General features: G+C 34.7%; 3 protein-coding genes across 9 annotated transcripts; 2 read left to right on the top strand and 1 right to left on the bottom strand.

Moving 5' to 3' along the window:
* The first annotated feature begins 308 nt into the window (after nucleotides 1–308).
* On the top strand, nucleotides 309–8,138 carry LOC115766723 (RNA-binding protein MEX3B). Of its 5 annotated transcripts, none has more exons than XM_030710677.1 (3): nucleotides 309–2,777; nucleotides 2,963–3,255; nucleotides 7,780–8,138. In XM_030710677.1, exons 1-3 carry the CDS (start codon nucleotides 2,030–2,032, stop codon nucleotides 7,816–7,818), a joined length of 1,080 nt encoding a protein of 359 aa, XP_030566537.1. In that variant the 5' UTR covers nucleotides 309–2,029; the 3' UTR covers nucleotides 7,819–8,138. The 5 variants fall into 5 exon arrangements, with proteins under 5 accessions (XP_030566537.1, XP_030566535.1, XP_030566534.1 ...); XM_030710675.1 differs by lacking the exon at nucleotides 7,780–8,138 and having other exon boundaries at nucleotides 309–719; nucleotides 1,743–2,777; nucleotides 2,963–5,401; XM_030710674.1 differs by lacking the exon at nucleotides 7,780–8,138 and having other exon boundaries at nucleotides 309–1,445; nucleotides 1,743–2,777; nucleotides 2,963–5,401.
* Nucleotides 8,139–9,992: 1,854 nt separating this feature from the next.
* LOC115766722 (calsyntenin-1) lies at nucleotides 9,993–14,948 on the bottom strand. Its single transcript, XM_030710673.1, has 11 exons — nucleotides 14,811–14,948; nucleotides 14,187–14,372; nucleotides 13,882–14,024; nucleotides 13,283–13,783; nucleotides 12,891–12,998; nucleotides 11,653–12,808; nucleotides 11,050–11,595; nucleotides 10,913–10,996; nucleotides 10,720–10,850; nucleotides 10,215–10,338; nucleotides 9,993–10,147 (listed from the first exon to the last, which is right to left on the bottom strand). Exons 2-11 carry the CDS (start codon nucleotides 14,305–14,307, stop codon nucleotides 10,074–10,076), a joined length of 2,988 nt encoding a protein of 995 aa, XP_030566533.1. The 5' UTR covers nucleotides 14,308–14,372; nucleotides 14,811–14,948; the 3' UTR covers nucleotides 9,993–10,073.
* A 1,458-nt stretch (nucleotides 14,949–16,406) lies between these two features.
* Nucleotides 16,407–20,687, top strand: LOC115766724. Of its 3 annotated transcripts, none has more exons than XM_030710681.1 (8): nucleotides 16,407–16,524; nucleotides 17,207–17,343; nucleotides 18,060–18,188; nucleotides 18,730–18,998; nucleotides 19,064–19,180; nucleotides 19,245–19,646; nucleotides 19,712–20,144; nucleotides 20,348–20,687. In XM_030710681.1, the coding sequence occupies exons 3-8, from the start codon at nucleotides 18,168–18,170 to the stop codon at nucleotides 20,618–20,620; spliced, it is 1,515 nt and encodes a 504-aa protein (XP_030566541.1). In that variant the 5' UTR covers nucleotides 16,407–16,524; nucleotides 17,207–17,343; nucleotides 18,060–18,167; the 3' UTR covers nucleotides 20,621–20,687. The 3 variants fall into 3 exon arrangements, with proteins under 3 accessions (XP_030566541.1, XP_030566539.1, XP_030566540.1); XM_030710679.1 differs by having other exon boundaries at nucleotides 17,181–17,343; XM_030710680.1 differs by lacking the exon at nucleotides 17,207–17,343.
* The last annotated feature ends 312 nt before the right edge of the window (nucleotides 20,688–20,999 follow it).

Raw genomic sequence — 20,999 nt, 5'->3', positions numbered from 1 at the left:
TCTATTTGAGTTTGTCTTATTAAGGTAAATAATCTAGAATCTGTTCAGTTTTTTTGTTATATAATTCGAATTGCTTTGTTCCCGCCCAATACTTTATAAAATTGTTGAACACTGAATTGAAACAGTGATTCAGCTCACGTAAGAGCTAGCGTTCGATAGACCTTTAGTACGAACTATATCAGGTTGGCTTACAATAAGACGAAATATTAAAATCAATTGAATGCACCCAGTATTTATATAATTAGTACAGTACTCTACAAATATAATTAAATGCATTAAAAATTAGGTACTTCCAGCTCCGGAATCAAGTTCAAAAAATTGACGTCACGACCCGTTGCTATTTTGATACACGCCACAAACTGCTGCTTCGACGTGAACGGCTGGTTTCGATATCAGTTCAATAGTCACTTTCATCGATGTTGGCAGATGATCGTGCACTAACTCATACATGCAGACACATATATATTTGGTTCAATTTAAACCTCACTATATTTTCAGCAGCAAGTGCACAGCCAAACACCTTTGTTATTTCAATATTTGTGTGTTAAGATGTTGTGCAGTGTAGTGCAGTATGATAACAATTTGAGTAAGCATGTGCTTCAAATTGTCAATGTATGAAAATTGAGTGAATTGCAACAAATGATAAAGTGTGCGGCTCAACATATTGCGGTAATCGGGATAATGCTTTGTAGAAATGTACAGCATGTTTTAACATTTGAGTAAGCGTGCGCCAAATATAATTTGCCATTGTATCTATGTGTATACACCACACATCAGTCTGTTATGTGCTCTGTAAATGTTAACGACTGTTAGGAGTGCTCTGTCTTTAACATTCATTGCATGTTAAAATTAAATGTTAATGTGTGAGCCGGCAATGATTTTATAGCCGGCCAAGTGAAAATTAAAATTGTTTTGATAAAAACATAAAAAAGTATACCGAAGCCGAACCTGTTTGTTAATAGTCAAAGACAAAAGTATGTACATAAGTTGTTGACACTTCTTTAACTGTGTAGTTAATATCCTGTACATTACAAATGTAGGCGAGGCGTGGCTGCGATCCTACCACAGGAATGTGTGTAGTTTTGCAGATATATATGTATTTTATGTACGAAAATGTATGTGCACTGAATTATTGAATGACATTCTAAACAGTTTCAAGTTTTACACGCATTCGAATTTTTCACCGAATGTACAAATAAATTGGAAAATATTACCTTAATATTACATACACATTTTAGTAAGGAAAGTTGGTGGGGTTTCGACGTAGAGAAAGAAAAGCTAAGAGAGGTTATAGGGTGAGTGACACAAGGTTTAGTGTAAGTTAGGGGTTGATACGAGAGAAAGAGAGAACGCCGATAAATGTATGTGCATATGGATGTATGTTTCTACGCATATACGGAAGCAACGCGGCTAAAACGACAAAAGTGTCGAAACTATCAACGTCGGTCAGTTACATTTTTATCAAATTTGAAGCATTTATTTATATTTAAGGCAACACAAACAAAAAAAAAACAAAAAAAAAGTGTGTTCGTGAATTGCATTTACTTACATCAATATTTAAGAGTGCCATGGTAGTTCAGTCTGATATTTTGTAAGTACACACACAAAGCAAATGGACATACATATGTGCGTATTTGTGTATGTATGTATGTATGAATTACATGCCTATACAAGACACATACACCCAAGAGTATGCCTGTGTATGTATACCAAATGCATATTATTATTTCTTTCTATTGCAGAAAAAGAAAACCAACTACTCCCGGAAGATTTGCCAAATGCAAATGCCAAGAGTCAAGTGAGAGATTCGCATTATTCGCAATTAATATTGCGGGCTTTAAGTACTTACATTAATGCCTATAATGTATAGGCTTTTCTGGCATCGTGAATTGACGCGTGCTGGGACTGGCTAACACTTACCAATAGAATCGGACTTTCTGATATAATGCTGATAAAAAGGCCCTAATATATAAAACGATAAATATATAAGAGTTATAGTACTACAGAAATATATACCATATATAATGAGATGTTTGAAGCACAAATCGTACCGGAGACAAATATATACAGCGAAGTGAGTTCCTCTACAATAGCTTTGGCTTCGCTACCAAAATCGCAAATATCGCCATTTGCTATCAATAACAAATCATCTTCAGTATCATCTTCGAATGCTTCCGGCGTTGAAAGTGGAATTGTGATTGTGGATAATAGTTCGGTGCCGTTGTCGGCATTCACAGATCCAGAAATCGTATCGGAAGACAATACGTATCAATTACAGAAACAATCAGAGTCAACGTCATTTATTGCTAACAGATGCTCACTTATAATGTCTAGTCATGCCGCTGTAAATGCTACTACTCCAAAAATGCTTAATGATATTAGTATGACAGATTCAATTCATAAGATCAATCCGACTACCCATACCCAAATGATTGAACAGCATAAAGTGCATACAATCCCGCTATCCGAAGACCCGCGCACATTGCAATTGGCATTGGAATTGTCTCTAGTTGGCTTGAATGAGAACAATCAAAACGGCTACGTCCAGCCAATGCCCGCACAAAATGACTATGACATGGGCTCCATTAATGTTGTATCTGCCGCTTTCGCTAGGAGTGAGGTGGCAATGCATAATCTGCCGCTACCACCGACGACCGGATCTGGACTCTTAATGACGTCCGCCGGGCTGGAAGACAGATCAAAGAAGTCTCAAAATATGACCGAATGTGTCCCAGTTCCCAGCTCAGAACACGTTGCTGAAATCGTGGGACGCCAAGGTAAGTGAATATGTCTAACTATACTATACTATATACTTTGCGATATATGCTAAATTCCAATCGTGACTAAGAAATATACATTTTTCCAATATGTTATAGAGTACGGGCGGGGTCGCATTAATTCTCGATCTTTCTAAAAGGTTTTCGGAAAGTAATCTATTTCTCAAATTCTTTATGTTATTTAGGGTGCAAAATAAAAGCTTTGAGAGCGAAGACAAACACCTACATCAAGACTCCAGTTCGAGGAGAGGAGCCCGTATTTGTTGTAACAGGACGAAAAGAGGATGTGAACAAGGCCAAACGGGAAATACTTTCAGCTGCTGATCACTTCAGCTTAATTCGAGCATCCCGAAAGCCCTCAATTGAAGGATCGAATAGTGGACTATCTGGAAATGGTAATTCAGGTTCATTAAGCGTGGGCATAATTGCTCGTGCCCAGTCTGGGCCACCATGTCTACCCGGGCAGATCACAATACAGGTGCGTGTACCCTATAGAGTTGTGGGTCTAGTAGTTGGTCCCAAAGGTGCCACCATAAAGCATATACAACAAGAAACACAAACATACATAGTCACACCGTCTCGCGAGAAGGAGCCCATTTTCGAGGTAACCGGACTGCCAGAGAATGTTGAGACAGCACGCAAGCAAATCGAGGCTCACATAGCACTTCGAACGGGCAATAGTACCCAGGGCAGTGAGAATGGTACTGAATCATTAGAATCGAACGAGTTTGCCACTCTGCACACGATTAATACGCTCACTCAGATACTAGGCGACGATTTAAACACTAATATATTGTCATCGATCTATAAGAGCGATATTTCCCCCAATGTTAATTACGCAGATAATGCTCTTAATGTTATTGAAAATATCAACATCTCCAATTCGACAACAACAACAAATGCTATGATGAATGCCGTATCGGTTCATAATTTAACAAAATGTTTCCCTAATTCTGATCTAGTAGATATCGCTCCAATTGTAAGCACAACCGACAAGAATTTCGCGCTGGCTCTATTAGGCACTGTTAATGAGATTAACGGTCAACCCTTGAAAAAAAATATGTTCCGCAATACCAATTCGAATACCAATGTCAATGCCAATACCAATGTCAATGCCAATGCCAATGTCAATGGCAGCAATAAAACTTTATCCTTCTGTCCACCCACGTCCGTATCATCAGGCTCTGCCTCTGCCCAGTGCCATTCGATCTCTGCCAACATATTGACGCGCTCATGCTCATCAGCCTCCTCAACAGCATCAACCAAAAGCACGAACAATAGCGCCAATAGTACTAACAGCGTTAATACTCCCCCAGAGCTGTTGAATATATGGAAGAATTTGAATGATTCCATTGACGTTGATGAGGGTATTGGAGACTCTCCAAGCATTTGGAATCTGCCTTCAGCTACAACAGTCACGACGGCATCCCATTGCTCACCAACGGCTTCGGTTAGTCCAACGGACTCGCTTTTGGGTGAGCACTGCCTAAACATAAGTCAAAAGGTAGGCAACACCTTCAAGGAACCATGCCCAAATAGTAGCCATCTATTGCAACACCAACGCACCACGGTCCAGACTAGCTCGGACAAATTGCATTCATCGCATCGCGAGTGTTTTGTGTGCAACGAGAGAGAAGTGACCACAGCTCTTGTTCCTTGTGGTCACAATATGTTTTGTATGGACTGTGCAAACCAGATCTGTGTCTCCATGGAATCAATTTGTCCAATATGCCACTCTATTGTGTACCATGCCATGCGTATTTTAGCTTAAACCAATCACAAAAAATACTGATATTATTTATTATTGGTTTATGAAATTAAAATAATCTTCATTATATTATATTAATATTTATATACATGCACATGCCTATTGACGAACATTCTATTCTGGTATTCCCAGCATAAATCCAATTTTCTTTTATCTCGTCTATATTACATTCGGTAACCTTAACCTAATTTGTGGATAAGTGAAATTAGAAATGTTATAAATAAGCCAAAGAAAGCAAATAACCCTTAATTGAACAAAAATTAAATCAATATTAATCAGGTTTCTTCGAGGTACCGAAGATTTAATACCCTTAGAGACGTACAGCGTAACGATCTGACGATCTGATCTGACACAAAGAACTCAATTTTCGACCAAATATGGATTTGGTAGCTATATAGTATGATACTTATGACAGTTTGATATCGATAAAACAATTACAAATTATTCAAAACCAACAGCAACTTGTTTATATCATATAAACACAGTATTCGAATGATTTTTTCTAAGGCATCTATTTAACAGTGCGTCAGAACTGAGAGACACACTGACGGGCTGAGAGATTCCACTTCTGATAATAATTAATATTATACATACTTTAGATAGTTGAAGAGATTAAACACAATTATTTCTTGTGTTTAAATGATTAATGTCTTCACTATATTATAAGTATAATATATTGTGTAGACTTCTTGAGAATCGAGGAGGAGAGTACTTGATAGAAATTCGATTTATTTAAATTTTCAGTACAGCGTCAAATAAGCTTAGCCTGCGTGTGGTATTAGAAAACAACATATACAAACACACACCCATACACGCACCCATGCATATGTATGTATGTATGTATATATGTATGTATGCAGGTATCCGCGCTTATATTCATACATGTATGCATGCATGCTTGCATATAATACAAAACAAACATTACGTGCACCAAAATCTTTAAACCAAATTTTCACCAAGGAGGAATGCATTTTTCGAAAAGTTTGAAGCACCCCTCAAATGCATTTGAACGAAGGTTTTTTAAAATTAGTTTGAGTGTGATCGATGGTAAACAAAGAAGTTTCATACAAAAAACCCGGTCCTAACGTATGCACCTTCATCACATAAGGTAACTACATAGAGATTAATTAGGATCAGAAGTAGAATCTGTTAGCCCGTCAGTCTGTTTCTAAGCCTACAAGCCTTGCGGTGGGGTAAATATTTGTTAAATTAATTTGGTTCATTGCATCGGAAGATGACATTAAGAGTATATTCCAATTAAAACTACTTTTATTTGGTGTAGCTGGATTTGTTAATTCACAAGTTGCTTTTGAATTGAAAGTCCTTTGGCATGTCTAAAATTGATATGTCATATTTTAGGATTATCTCAACTCGATTTTCACAGCCTGGTATCTCAAACAAATGTCGAGCGCATTCTTCCAAAAACAGGTTTTGTATTAGATATTTGAACGCATTTTAATATTGGTGTTCAGATCAGGAAACCATGCGGTTATACACGTAGTATATATACTATATAATAGATATAAATATATATGTAAATTATATATATATATTTATTTATACATATAAATATAAAATAAATACATCGCAAATAAAAATACAAACACATTTACAATTACAAATACATAGCTATTTTCTCACCTTTTATCGCATGTATATATATATCTAATATTTTAATATGTGGCATAGTATTTGATGAAAGGACTCTTAATCAATTTTTAGATTTAGAAGTTTATTATATTCTAGTAAATTATGATGCATAATGGCTTTGAAAGGAATATAACCTACACAAATAGCTACTAAATTATGTTATTCTGTATTCTCGTTGTCATCAAATATTATAAAATACATAATTTTCTATTATAAGTTGACTGATAAATAGGCGGTAATATTAGGTGAAGCACATGTACGATCAAATTTATAAATTTGATTACAAATAATATATATATATATATATATATATATTATATTATTATATTATTAATTCAATACATAAAAGAATATAACAATACAAACACAAACATACATATGCAAATAGAAATATTAATTGAAACTATATATGAATATTATATAAATATACATACATATATTTAGCTTATACTATTAATGTGAATAAAAAAGACTTATATATTTATTAGCCAATCATATTAAAGATTGACAAAAAGCCGATGATAGTATCTTGCGCTGAAAATCATTTTCGTTTTTAAGCAATTGTTTATATTTGATTATTTTCAAAACTATCCTAGCCTTGCTTAATCAAGTATTCCAAAAACATTTGTTGTCTCTACTTTGAAAATTTATTTATATACGAACAAAAACGTCGACAAATATCTAGTCCAACCAGAATTTACATAATGTAGTTTTTAATGATTTAGTTATTTGAATTTTAAGTGAGGCTTGGACACGTTTTTTTTTTATTATTATATTTATAGTTGATTATAATATGATTATATTTGAATTAATAAATTATTATGATTTTTTTTTTTGTTTTTACTTCGAAATTGTATAACAACGGTAAAAATGAGTGAGACTAAATACAGTTTATTAAGTGCGCAAAATATTGAAAACTTATTTAATCACATACTACTGTATGTACAATGTGAAATGATACCAAAAACGTACACAATTATGTTATAACTACGAATTAACTGAGGAAAATAAAACAATATATAAGCAGAAAGGGAGATTAATAAGCAAAAGCTTTATTAAGCTTACAATATTTATAAAAAAAAATCAATTTGTGTTTGACTGGTTCTTGAGAATTGTGTAGCGTTGTAAATGAATTGAAAGATTCCTCTGGGGGGTACTGTGTGCGTCCGTTTATTTTTGAATAGAAGATATTTACTTTTACTAATATATTTGTATATGTGTGAATTCTTTGTGGAACTAATGGTTCGAGGGTGAGTCTAAGATAACTTATTTTCGAGCTGTTTAGCTATGAATCAAGACATTTTGCTCCCATGGAGAGTATTAAACTCATTGATGTTCTTTGAAATATCGTGCAGATATAGATAGGGGCATATATGTATATGTTAATTTAGGTTCAGTTTTTTCTTATATCATTGTTAAGATGTATTTGAAACCTTCCAGTACTGTCATTGTATATAAATATGAGTTACATTTTATATTCAATTCAGTGCTTGAGTGTAAGATACACGAAGGTAAAGGAATTTTTTTGAAGTATTGCGTTTATTTCTTTAGAATTTCCAAATGTTCTTTTTTGTTTTTTTGCAGTTCATACAAGGCAACCTTAAAAGAAATGTTTACAATTAATTGTATTACATACATACCCAACCGCGTGAAAATATTTTTTTACACAGTATGTAAGCTTTTACATCAAATTTGTAGATGGCGGTTAAAATATTTACAACGAATATTTTATAAATGTTTCTTATTAAACTTGTAAGGCCTAAATTAACATAATATAAATATTATTACCAATAGTGAAATATCCGCATTGTGTTCGTAAGAAAATATATCTTTAAAATACATTTCATAAATCAACTTTAGTCGGCATTAATTTTAAACAAATACTAAGCAAATACTAATGTCGATTAAAAAATAACTTTATATAACAAATATATACAAAAACTATGTATCACTAAATGGTTATATAATAAAATTTTCCGAAAATAAGCATGTGTAATTTAATTAACTCTACGAAGACCCTTTCTGATATACGACAATGTACTTTATTAATTGATCTGGGACACACAAAGTCGTTATTTTCCATTTTTGGGAAATTGTTTTCCAGGAAGCTAAATGATATGATATGATGTTACTAATGCGCCCTTCATAAATATATATTTTTCGAAGGCAGTTCTGTGATATTCCGAGCCAAAATTATGTAAACCTAATGGACTTAGTTATACGTCGTAGCCCAAACGTCGTTAAAACTCCCAGTAACTTATTATTTTCATTATTTATTCATTATTATTATTATTATTATTATTATTTCATAGTATAAATAGAAGAACTTTTATACGCACCTAGGCTGCAGATCGATTTTGAACTAAACTGGTTCGATCCTAGCATTCCAATTTTGATTGTAATCTGAACTGAATTAATAGTAAAAAACCAATGAATCTGAGTCAGTTTCACAAAGAAAGATTTTAAGTAAACAATACCAGAAAAAGGTGGTTTGCCCTCTGATTTATTTACAAATATTGTTTGACCACTGAAGCTCGATCCCTAAACTTTGTGCTCATTAGCCCAAAGCTTATTCCCCCGAGATCCTGCAATTTTGATATGAATGTTGAAAGGTTAACCATTCCCATGAAAGAAAACACATGGATTTATTTTTCTTATTTAATAAAATAATAAGTGTTACTAAAGTACTGAGACCTTTTATTTATTTTTTTTTGATTCTGTGGTATGGGGTGACAGTATATGTTGTGTTTTTATTTACGATTCTAGATATATAATCATTAGCACATTTAAATTAAACAATAAGTACATGGACTTTATAACCCAAAAGAAACAAATGCATTCCTCTGCTAGATTACTTCATCATATACATGATGTAGCCGAACAAATTATAATTAGTAGGGTTGAACATAGATTGCCCTGAATCGGAAACCAATACTTTTGCCAACTTAACAAACGTGCTTTATTCGGGAAACCGAAACATAAATACCCTTGCAAGGAAACGCTTAAGCGAATTTATTCTTCAATCAGGAATTTTCAAGCTCATATAAACATAACTATGTACGTATAATATATCCACTATGTTTGTCTTAAGTCTTACAATCGGAAATGATTAGTAAATAAAAGACTATATGACAGAATTAAAAAGTTAACTAATTTCATTTCATCTTAAAATTTTGAATTAACAGAAATTGAGACATTTACTTAAAAATAAAGAATGAAACATAATTATAGCGTACAAATTCTTGTGTAGTCTCCATACTGAAATCCAATACTTTAAACAATCTATTGATGTTTAATTAAATTCAATTGTTGAATTATTTAAATCGGATGTGAAGATAAAGCTAGTGAAATGTATATAATCGTAAATAAAAATAGAAGATTAGACTTATATTATGGGGACGGAAGTGCCTCCTTCTATTTATTACGAGTATCGTCTGTGACAATATATATATGATTATGTGTGTGTCAAAATGTGTATTTTAGTATTTTGCAAGGGTATTTATAAGTCGACCAATTAGCTCTTATATATTAAGTATATGCGTCTACTCTGGGTCGACCAATGCCGGGTATAATTGTACTATATGTTAATTACAGTTGAAGTATATAAGCATATGTATTTATCAAGTGTATCTCCGGTTGGATAACATGTAGATATATACCTTTTGCCACTACTTAAATGCTATACACATACATTCTCAACCAAAAAATCTATGCATATGCATTCTTCTATACTTTCTATTCGAAGTATTTATATATGTATATGCATGGATGTTGGCGGATTACTTTAGTAGGATAAGTGGATTGTGTAATTCATATATTAAAAGCACATTTACATATAATTAATTTCAACTTTTACTGATAAACGACACACATCCATATTAGTTCGCCGATGAAAACATATTGGTGTTGTCCCATTCAAGCTGGTTGATGTGTGCAAATCCATCTTTAATTACTAGAGACAAAGTATAAACGGTTAAATCTACTGAATATAATTCGATTAATATATTTATAGAGCTTACCTTCTTCATCTTCCGAATCAGTATTCTCAGAGTCCGAGCTTTCCTCAGAAGCGGCATCGGTTTGCATTGGATTTATAGTTATGGTCAACGCAGAATCATCCCAAATTAAACCTTCGTCAGCGACCTGAAATACAAAGAAATATGAATAAAACCAAGTAAAAAACGTTGTCTTCAGGGTGCCGAAGATATAATATCTTTACACCTTTCAGTCCAGTTTAAATTCTATATATAAATGTAAGTAGTGAGACGAAGTTGTTAAATTTCTGTTAAAATAATAGAATCACAACGGGGTTTGAGCCAGGTCTTACAAATCCTTGAACCCATTCTTTTTTATTATTTATAATTGCCCATTCTACTGAAAATATTGCGAGCCGTTAATATTTATATTTAATATAGAAGTTAGTATATATAAAATAAATAGATGATTTATGCAAGATGAATATAAACTATTATTTGTAGTATTTTTCATATGACCGCAATCCAGTAAAGTTTATTGGGTGCTTACCTTGGGGCAAGGCTGATGTCGGTCCGTATACTTTTGGTTATTTTTTAGCCTTGCAATCGAAACGCCACAGAGCAATATGACAAGAAAAACACATATTAAGATTATCAGCATTGTTGGATGCGCAGCTTCAGCTAAAAACAGATAAACGAATAAATAATTTTTTTTAAATTTATCAGTTGTGGAAAGAGCTAACCTTTGTGTACGATAGAGTGTACGTGTGACTTGGGCTCCTGTACATCATTGGAATGAAGTAAGGAGTTTGAGAAAAATTTCGTATCTGAAAGAAGAGCATATGAAATCATTTTGTCACGAAGCAAAAAAGGTGTGTACCTTGAGCACCTTGATCCCTACTCTCACTTAGGCCACGACCATTGTGGTAGACTCCCAAAAAGTTGTCATTTCCCTCGGCATTGGTTACCGACATAGATGCAGATGGTGCATTGGTTGTCTTGGACGATTGCTTCGGATGCAAGACGGTCAGGGTAAGCGTATACTCGATGTTTTTAATTTGAGAGGAAAGCTGCGAGCAAGAAAGCTTGAACACACGGTTCAGATAATAGGCTGGCTTTTTGTTGCTATAAACGAGAGCACGCAATACGCTGAGATAGCTGCGAATCGAATCGGTTCCAATCATTTCGACGCCATCCTTGTTAATGTTTGTTCTTATGTCCATTGTCGATGATAACGACTCATCACCATCTATTTGAATTTCTTCGTGATCGGGATTCAAAGACGGGAAAACAATCACACTGCATGAATCGAGATTCTCGTTTGGAGTCACATTCTTATCATCTGCAGAGCGTCCAATGTGAATTCTATCCAAGATATGTACGCCCAATTTGATTTCTTGGTAAGAGACTAATTTGTTTTGGGTTCCTAAAAAAAAAAATTCATGATTTAACAAGAACTAAAATATTTGAATTATATGTATACCAGAAATCGCAATCTTGCTTAACGTGTGCGCGTCCTGAGAAAACTTTGAAGTAAGTTGATCGCGTTGATTTTGAGGCTTAAGTTTGTCAACCTTATTCTCCGCCAGTTTGTCACTCGAAACAGTCGAGTCGGCTATACCCACTGGTTGTATGGGATCATTAACCATGATGTAGGTCTCGATTGTGGGCAGGCGTATGGCACTCTGATTTGTACACATCATTGTCGTGCGAACTTCAATATTCCTGCGACCTATGGTGGGGCTCTTTTTAATATTGATGTATTGAATCTTTCGCATCAATTGCTCAATCTTGTGCTTGCTCTGAGCTTCAATGTATATCTCGTTCATTTTTGCATTGACCTGCACTTGAAAGTCTGCCGAATCCTCTGGTTGTTCCAATTGCAATTCGCTCGACGGAAGCAAATGTTCGGCGCAGCTGGTGCCACATTTAATATCTTCAACCGAGAGTATACCATCAACGGAAAGTTTTACCTCTGAGATATCGCCATTAAATCCGTGCTTTAGCCGATTCTCGGAGCTCTGATAACAGGCACCAATTGCCAATGTCGTATTAACTCCATGTGCCGCGTGCAGAGGCCAATCGTCGATAACCTCTGGGTTAGCGTGACGGTCCTCAACGGAGCTCTCGAACTGTACTCCATCAATGAAGAGCTCCACCTTAGACGGCTGATCGACGTTGATAACATAGTAATGCCATTCATTGTCGCACACCTGCGGTATCTTCCAGCGCCACTCCGCCGGGCTAAATATATTCAAGTCGCCCTCGTTGAAGTTCTTTCGGAGCAACAGTATCAGGCGGCAGTTGCGTACGAAAAGCGCCATATGATGGCGATTCATTTTATGATCGTCCGCGCTGCACACGATGTGCTCCTTGACATGCCTATTCGATGAGCTTTGGCTGCCATGACGGAAAATGGTCACAATGCTAAACGGACGTAGCGAAAAATCGTGGTGTCCAATAAAGCCAGCGGGCACTACGACGCCAGCGAAACCGTCAAAATGAAATATAGGCTCGGGGCCTTCGTCATAGCTCAGCTCTGTGGTCCAGTCGGCACCACGAGGCAGGAGATCCCTTAGGCTTGTGCTCGCTGAACAGTTGGATATATCTCGATCGCATCCGAATGATATGTGCTTGGTCTTCACGTATGGGTAAGTTTGTGTTAATATATATACATAAATAAACAAAAATAGTAGAATAATATTGAAAAAATGCACTTACCTTAAGCGCAACCGCTGCGTGAATGTTGAGATCATCTGTGCTGCATAATATATTGCATAGATCCAATCGAGCATTTGGAAATAACTGTAAACTATCAGTGCTACCAGACTGAAAGTATTTAAATCAATATAGATCGTAAATAGTCGTTTGGAAATAGTTGTAAGCTATCAGTGCTACCAGACTGACAGTATAAAAATCAATATAGATCGTAAATAGGCATTTGGAAATAGCTGTAAGCTATCGGTGCTGCCGGACTAAAAGTATAAAAATCAACGTAGATTGTAAAGCGCAAATGTGCCGATAGCTGCAGATATTCAATGTTTTTTATTTTAAACTTGGCATATGGCTAAGAAGTGAAGATAAATTAGTTGGGGAAAGATGTGTGTACTTACAGTATAATCAATGCGCTCGGGTATACCTAAGAATTTTGCATCGCACACACGTCGAACCTTGATGCTGACCATTATGGGCGCCGATTCCTTCATGGCACAGTCATAGGCCACAACGGAAAGTATATGATTATGGGAAATCTTATGCGACAAGGGTTCAGTGTTCTTTACGGAGCCCTCGTTGTCGATAGTAAATGGCTCGTCGCTATTTAATATATCGTACTTGCAAACGTCGCCAAAAAGCGGTGTGCAGTCTTTGTCAGCTGCTTCGACTCGAATGATTTCATTATACAGTTTACCCTCGTCAACTTCGGTAACATAGGATGGCTGCAGGAAGGTCGGAGCATATTCATTGATATCGATGACTGTTATGTGCACGTTGGCTGAATTTGATGGCGTTCCGTCGCAATATATGGCAACAATTTCAAAGTGGTAGCTTTTACGTTTCTCGCAGTTGAGTGTGTGTCGTGCTTTTAATATTCCCAGGTTGTTGACCAGTTCAATCTATAAATGTAAGTTTGTATGGGTTGACCATTTTCTGTGATAACGACTCCTCACAACAATTTTTAATTCTGTTGTCCTTTGATAATATACACTCATACCTGGAATGGAATTTCGTGATATGGCTTCTTTAAAATGCGAAAGTTGCAAATTTTCTCTTCGTCAACTTTAATTAATGGCGTTATTTCCACAAGAGTCTCATTTTCTCGAATCAATCCATGATACGACTTTTCCAATATATATTCTAAAATCGATGGAAATAATAACATAATAAGCACATGAACACTGGCTGACCGACAAAAACAATCTTTTTCAAGAAACTAAATAAATGTACAAAATAAAGTAATTAACATTTCTTTTAAGAAAATTAGTAATGGTAAAAATAAATAAGTATATTTACACGCACCTCGTTGTATTAGATACTCGTCCTCATTTTCATTAGAAGTCCCGGTAGACACGGTAGAACCGAGTCCAATAATCAGTATTATACCCAAGTGGACATAATTTATGCCTTGTAAGGACACCATAATTCTGTTAAAATTATGAATGACCAGAGTTCCAAAAAAATATTGAGTTTACCGACGTTAATTTTCTGTAACGGGTAGTAAAAATATTTTGATAAACTCCGTTATCATTTAAATTATGTTTCATAATAATGTTCGCAAATAGTTAATACTTTTTAAAGAATCTTCGTTTTTAAATTCAAAAGTTATATATTTAAAAGCCTAATCTGAAAGTTTGTCATTAATCAGATGCATGTTCAAATGTGTATGTGTGTATGTGTTTTAATTCATGAGATACACATTTTATGAGATACATATGTTCATATATACAAGCATACTTATATATTTATCTGTATCCACTTTATTTTTCCAATATCTATACTGGCGCACGTAGTTAAAAACTATTTACTTTTGATTAAAATCAATTTTCTTTGATCACTATTCAATTCTTCTATATAATATAATATTTATTTGATTTCTTTTCCATTTTTCACCAACACAGGATATGCAAAAATCAATATTAATACCTTTTCTTTGCTTTCAATTCGCTTCAATGTTATGTTGACTTTTTTTTTAAGCTGCAACATATAAAACTTTATCTAAAACTTTATTTGGTGTTTGGTTGGATATTTAATATTTGTTTATCCGACATTTTTTATGTATTTGCCAAGAAAAGAATCAGTTGTTTTGGAATGCACTAAAAAATCCCAAATAAATGCAGGGTCAGTTGAGTGGTGTATTTTCCTACATAAATTCGACACACACATTACATATTTTTGATTGCACAATTTCAGAACCGCTAATAATAAGTGGTTGACATTGTTCACATCGCTATTTTTAAACATGTGTGTCCCAAAAAAATTATATATTTTCCTTTGTACACATGTCGCATAGCAAGAATGAAAGGCATCAAACAATCATTGTAGGCGATTGATTTCATGGTTAAGTACAAGATATTTAAAAAAAATACCGAATATGAAGAATATGAATATAGAAAAAGGCTGAAAGTGTTTAAATTGCACTAAAAATTAAATTTTTAAATAAATACAATTTCTGCAAGCAAACTTCTAATTTTAGGAGGCTCAGAAAAATAGTTTTCATACTTTCTTTCTAAATTTTGTACCGTTGTGCCTCGTCGTGCAGAAATCCGACACGCGCCCATCATTAATAACAACACAACATAATTTTCTTCAAAGCGTGTGGATGCATTGTTTCCTTATGCGCACCATGTATCGATATTTTTAGCACAAAGTGAGCGCGAAATATTCAAATGATAACTTTTTCTCAATTTGAAATTAGCTTAATTTTCGATCAAACACACATATCCGCATTATTCAAAAAAGCCGCTTTTGACCCAGCGGAGGACCCAACAATAAATGATTTCAAAAAAATGTAGAAACAAGAATTTACAGTAAATCTGTTTGCGTTCATGCTAATAAAATTTGCAATTCCCCTTTGAAGCAAATACACATATTCAAAAGATGGTTATCAAATTAATGATTAATTGATTATTAAAAAAAATATAATAATTACAATCCGTAATTGAATAATAAATTCTTAAACACCTAAATAAATTATAATTAAACTGGGTGATCGTTTTGTTTGTTGCTATCCAGATTGATTGCAAGCTCAATTCACAATGTTGGAATACTTATACACCAATTTTAAGGTCGAGTGTGTTTGAGTAAGGTTTTCGGAATGCGTGGGCATTCATTACTGAATTGCAGACAAGGAGAACAGTCACAGGGATAGAGGATTGGAATTCAACCCTTGTTAGCTCTCAAAATCGCTTGGCTGTAAAACGAAAAAGCCAGCAACAGTTTTTACCTACATTTTCATTCATGGCGCAAATGTGTGCGCGCACATTTTTACATAAATATACACATAACAGCTTATACATATAAAAACCGAACACCTACGCCCACGTATATTCTGCCCATCTGAACCCGAACCCATATCCGAACGGAGGCCGAAGCGTGCATGGAATACAAACACACGTAAATCGAAAGAAAGTTAGTGTGCGAGCTTCATAATTTTGTCAGGGACTGTGGATGCTGAGTGTCCCATTCAAGTCCAACCTATGCTCGTACATTTAGTTCAGTTGAAGACGCGCGTAGGAAAAGTTCTTACTTATATTCATAGACTACAAAATTCACAAAAGATCTGCATTTTTTTTTGTGTATTACCCCGGTGAACTGAAAATAGATTCGATTAATTAATCATCACAGGCTGTTAATAAATGTGAGTAGGTTGGTAAAACAAACTATTTTCAAATTATACGTTGACTATACAACAAAAATTTAGTTTGATGCCTCTGTGTGTGTGTGTGAGTGTGTGTGTGTGTGTGTGTGTGTATGTGTGTGTGTATGCATATGACCTCATATATGAGGTCGATTAAGTCTTAAATCCTTTCGATGCAGCTACACGATTGCATAGAGATATACGTATATACATATGCTTGTATGTGTATGTGTGTACACTGATGTATCAATGAATTGATTGGTAATGGTGCGAATTTAAAATTTGTATCCCAGTCGAAGAGTGGGGTACACGTACACACACCCACCCTTAGGACTTTGCTTGAATGTGTGTGTATATGTAACCAAATACGCATACATTTATTGTATGTGTAAATGAATGTAATCGAGTATAGACATGTACAGAAGTGTTTGTGCTAAAAACGAAGATTAACGTGTCTGAATGGATATTTTCTAACATTTAGTTACACCAATAAAAGACGAAGAAGAATTTCGATATAATTTACTAGGCTTGCCGTGCAATTAATAACATATATTTAAATCTGTAATAATAACAATTAATTGTAGATAAATATTTATATTTTTATATATATTTTTTAAGATTGGTATTTATATAAACTTGTCATTTATTTTCTGAAGTAAAACGCTTCCATTGGTCTCTACAGTTAAAAGAAAAATGCCTGAGGCTTATGGTAAATCAACACACCAAAGGTTTAAACACGTCAATATCAACGGTATGGGGCTATCGACGAAGAGCATTTCTCACTTAATATACGGAAAAGCCTATAAATACCGCAGAAAAGTAATTTCCCTCTTATAAAAAAGGCAATTTAATTCAATTCAATTCACGTTTCAATAAAAAGCACCAAAATATTTGTTTGTTCAGCACCTGCACCAATTAGTGTATAATGCAAAATTTGCCAATTTAAGATACATTCGTAATATGTCTAAGTACTAAAATATGTATTTTTTTTTGTACATATTTGTATTTTTGTGGTATTTTTTTTTTAAATCTGCATAAGGAGCAAATCTTATACTTTACAAATTGCCAAATCTTTACTGTAAGTGTTTGATATATTACAACGTCACATGTAATTTTTAAATGAATTATCGAGTCTATACCAATATTAAAAAAAGAAAAACTTTAATAAAACTGTTGTTCCGGGTATGTTCTCTTCAATACATATATATAAATATAATCTATGTATGTGTATGTAATAGGGCATATGCGAAAGAAATTCAAATGCTCAAATTAGAAAATCAAGAACTTTTTAGATAGATAGAATTCAATAGGTGTGAAGTAAATCAATACTCAGCTAACAATACATCAAACTCAAATATTAATAATTTTTAAATTATTTTAAAAAATAATTGGATACTGCTTAAAGTATTGGCTGTTATTACGATAATGTTGTTTTATGATTTTTTTATTTTGCATGTTCTGGTAGAGTGTACTATATATAAACATGCTGCTTAAAAGAATGTTAACTTATTTTCTTATGTATTTTCAAACGGCAGGAAAATTCGACATATTTGAAAACATATCTTTTTGAAGCAGCAGCATTAATTGTTGGTTGTTTTATGAGCAATACGCATTGCTGGATTTTAACTAGATAATTCTTGAAGATGCATTGTTATTATAGTATGGTAAGTATATCTTAAATTAAGTTCGATTTGTTCCTACAGCTGATAAATGTGTGTGATTAGGCTGGCTGTTTCAAAGGCATTTTATCGTTAAATAGTTTTATGAAAGTGTTAATCGTCAATAACCCCATTAACTATATTTATTTTTTAATGGGCTGACGAGCTTATATGCCGTGTTTACGCCGCCCGCCCAGCTGTCTGTTCGTCCATCCTTCGGTTGATCTCAGAAATATTGACTCGAAAATTATAAGAACGATATACTAAAGTCCGTATAGACACAAAGTTGTGCTATATTACCCTTGAAATTTCCATAAGGGGTTAGACTATAAGAACTTCAGCTATTCAAGAATGCAATTTCCATAGTATGGGGAACTTCTAACTGGAAGACTGCTAACTGTTCGAATCTTGATATCTTGCCGGATCTTTTATTAGGAGAATTGGCTATCGATTCTAGATACGCAAGTCCTTAATTTATTTTAAATAAATAATCCGACATAAAAGTTGTAATAGATATAAAAACTTAGCAATGTTAAAATCTTTTCAGAACAAATACATTCACATATACATATTGATAATCTTAATTTACCTGACCCGTGGAAATGGAAATTTTATAAATGCACGTAGCCGTGACTATGGGATGCAAAGAACTGCAGATAGCAATAAATTAGTGAAGAGCGAAGATGGAACACCAAATGTTAATGCCGGGTTAGTAGAAGATGGCGGGGTAAGGGCTGTTGGTGAAGTTTTTGTTCCGAAAACGTTTCCAATGAGTTCGCAGGAGCCGTCATGTGAGCAACTACGCGCTATGTGGATGTAAGTATTGAAATGGCCAACAATCCACAAATATATTACTTACGTAGAGAACTTACATAACATAGATTTTCCAAGAGACAATCTCGTGCAGCAGAAATAACAAACGAGATACCAACATACCGTGACCCTTTCACATATAATGTCTGGGAACCACTTTACTCCAACTCTCGCTTGCTCGGCTCGTAAGTTCACCAGAATATGGGCATAAGCATGGTAGAAATTATAATTATTTTATCTCAAACGTAGGCTGCGAATGGGCGCAAGAGAACGTGCTCGATCTCCGGTTTTTGGCCGTGTTGTCAGCCGTGAGCCAATTATTCCACAGCGTGTACCCTTTGAGCAACGCCATCGCCATCTGGATGGCAGCCAACCTGGTGCTAGTCAGGCCAGACTATATGGTGCCGAGGTACGGCCAATAAATGCTGGATCACCGGCATCATCATCATCACCGCGCAGGTCCAGCAAGAATCGACATGTAGGCGTACCAAATAGCTCCGGCAGCCAAAATTCGGTGGCCGTACAGGGCAGCTTTCAAAAACTGAAGGAACTTATCTGGACAGAGCGGGCCAAGGAGTTAACCCAACAACGTAGAGCCGAAGAGTTGGCAGCTCGGACGGCTGTGCTCAAGGAAATCGCAAATGGGCAAAGGTATTATTTTATACGATTATAAGGTACCTTCTTTTACCCCTAAATCTTCTTCTCCTTCTTCTCAGCATACAGTCGTCTTACAAGTTTCCCTTCAATAATCCTGGAGATTCGATTCTGATGGATGAGAATCGAAGCCCCGATAGTACCGGCAATCAATATTTAAGCGGTGATCGAATGTCCATTGCGAATATACAAAATTTTGATCCCAACAATAAAAATGGGGGCCACAGAAACGGCGGAGCTCGAGCCTCCACACGCCGCATAGGAAGTGCTTATGGAACGGCTACTAATGGCAATGGTCCAGCGCGTAAGGACTCCTATTTTTCAGGCAACTCTCCTGCCGGTCAACCGAAAACAGTTTCTCGCCTGAGGATTCCACTGACCGAAATGAATCCGGCTGACTTAGTAGACAAAGATCAATCCGTTATTGGCATACCACGGGCATACCCTATACGCCAATCCCATTTTAGGGAAAGGAATCGATCACTTTTAAAACAGGTAATACTCTTAACATACAACCCTAATAGCTAGGAGATTGCATTTTTGTACCCTGAACCCTTAAAAAAAGGGTTACAAAAAAAGCGTATAATGATCACCTAGTCGGCTCTCTCGACTAGATCACTTTTACTTTAAAAAGGCTAAGCTGTGCATAGTCGGATATTTTGCATACATTCAAAACTGTATATTTCACTCTTTTTCAGTATCCGCCAAATGAATACTTCGAAAGGAACTCAAGAATTTTAAAGAGTTTGCAGTTTGGGCCTCAGACAGAGCTTTCGGAAGTGAGAGGAGATTTCAATGACAACTATGTGAGTCCCTACACATCCATCGAATATGGCCCGAAACCAGGTATCAATGGTCTAATTTATTTTGGTAATGATCCGGTAGATGAGGCTAGGTTAACTGCTTTTTCGCCTCAAATAGAAAAAACTAAACAATATGAGTATGATTTCTACAACAATAACGGATATTAAAGTATTTGTTTTTTTTTCTCAAGAACATGGACAATAAAAAAAAACTCACCGACTGTGGTGCAATAGCTATATATATACAATCGTATGTGAACTTTATACAATTCTATTTTTTTGTATATGTAATTATTTTTCCTGCTTTGTGGCTATAGTTGATAGATTATGAGGTGTATGTAGTTTAAATTTAAACGTGTAAATACAGAATACATATTAATTAGCATGAACATACTTATAACAGGAGAAACGGTTGTCAATTTAAATATATATATATTTAAGAAGTAAACAAAATTGGTACGCCCGGTATATAATGTACCTACATTACATATATAAGTATGTACATACATACATACCCAAAAGAAATATATAACCGAAAATATGTTAA

Source organism: Drosophila novamexicana, unplaced genomic scaffold, assembly GCF_003285875.2.
Source record: "Drosophila novamexicana strain 15010-1031.04,08,12 unplaced genomic scaffold, DnovRS2.1 tig00001222-arrow-arrow-pilon, whole genome shotgun sequence".
Lineage (NCBI taxonomy): Eukaryota > Metazoa > Arthropoda > Insecta > Diptera > Drosophilidae > Drosophila > Drosophila novamexicana.
Note: the sequence above shows the minus strand (reverse complement) of the source record. Positions and strands in the feature narration are given on the sequence as shown.

Excerpts from the sequence above, each read along its gene's own strand:
- LOC115766722 (XM_030710673.1), bottom strand. The coding sequence starts at position 14,307 with ATGGTGTCCTTACAAGGCATAAATTATGTCCACTTGGGTATAATACTG. Across the intron at positions 10,997-11,049 it reads TAGGGATCAAGGTGCTCAAG|ATACGAAATTTTTCTCAAAC; the intron begins GTACACACCTTT and ends CTCTTCTTTCAG. Across the intron at positions 10,339-10,719 it reads GACATCAGCCTTGCCCCAAG|GTCGCTGACGAAGGTTTAAT; the intron begins GTAAGCACCCAA and ends TTTGTATTTCAG.
- LOC115766723 (XM_030710675.1), top strand. The coding sequence starts at position 2,030 with ATGTTTGAAGCACAAATCGTACCGGAGACAAATATATACAGCGAAGTG. Across the intron at positions 2,778-2,962 it reads TGAAATCGTGGGACGCCAAG|GGTGCAAAATAAAAGCTTTG; the intron begins GTAAGTGAATAT and ends TATGTTATTTAG.
- LOC115766724 (XM_030710680.1), top strand. The coding sequence starts at position 18,168 with ATGCATTGTTATTATAGTATG. Across the intron at positions 18,999-19,063 it reads CAACTACGCGCTATGTGGAT|ATTTTCCAAGAGACAATCTC; the intron begins GTAAGTATTGAA and ends TACATAACATAG. Across the intron at positions 19,647-19,711 it reads GAAATCGCAAATGGGCAAAG|CATACAGTCGTCTTACAAGT; the intron begins GTATTATTTTAT and ends CCTTCTTCTCAG.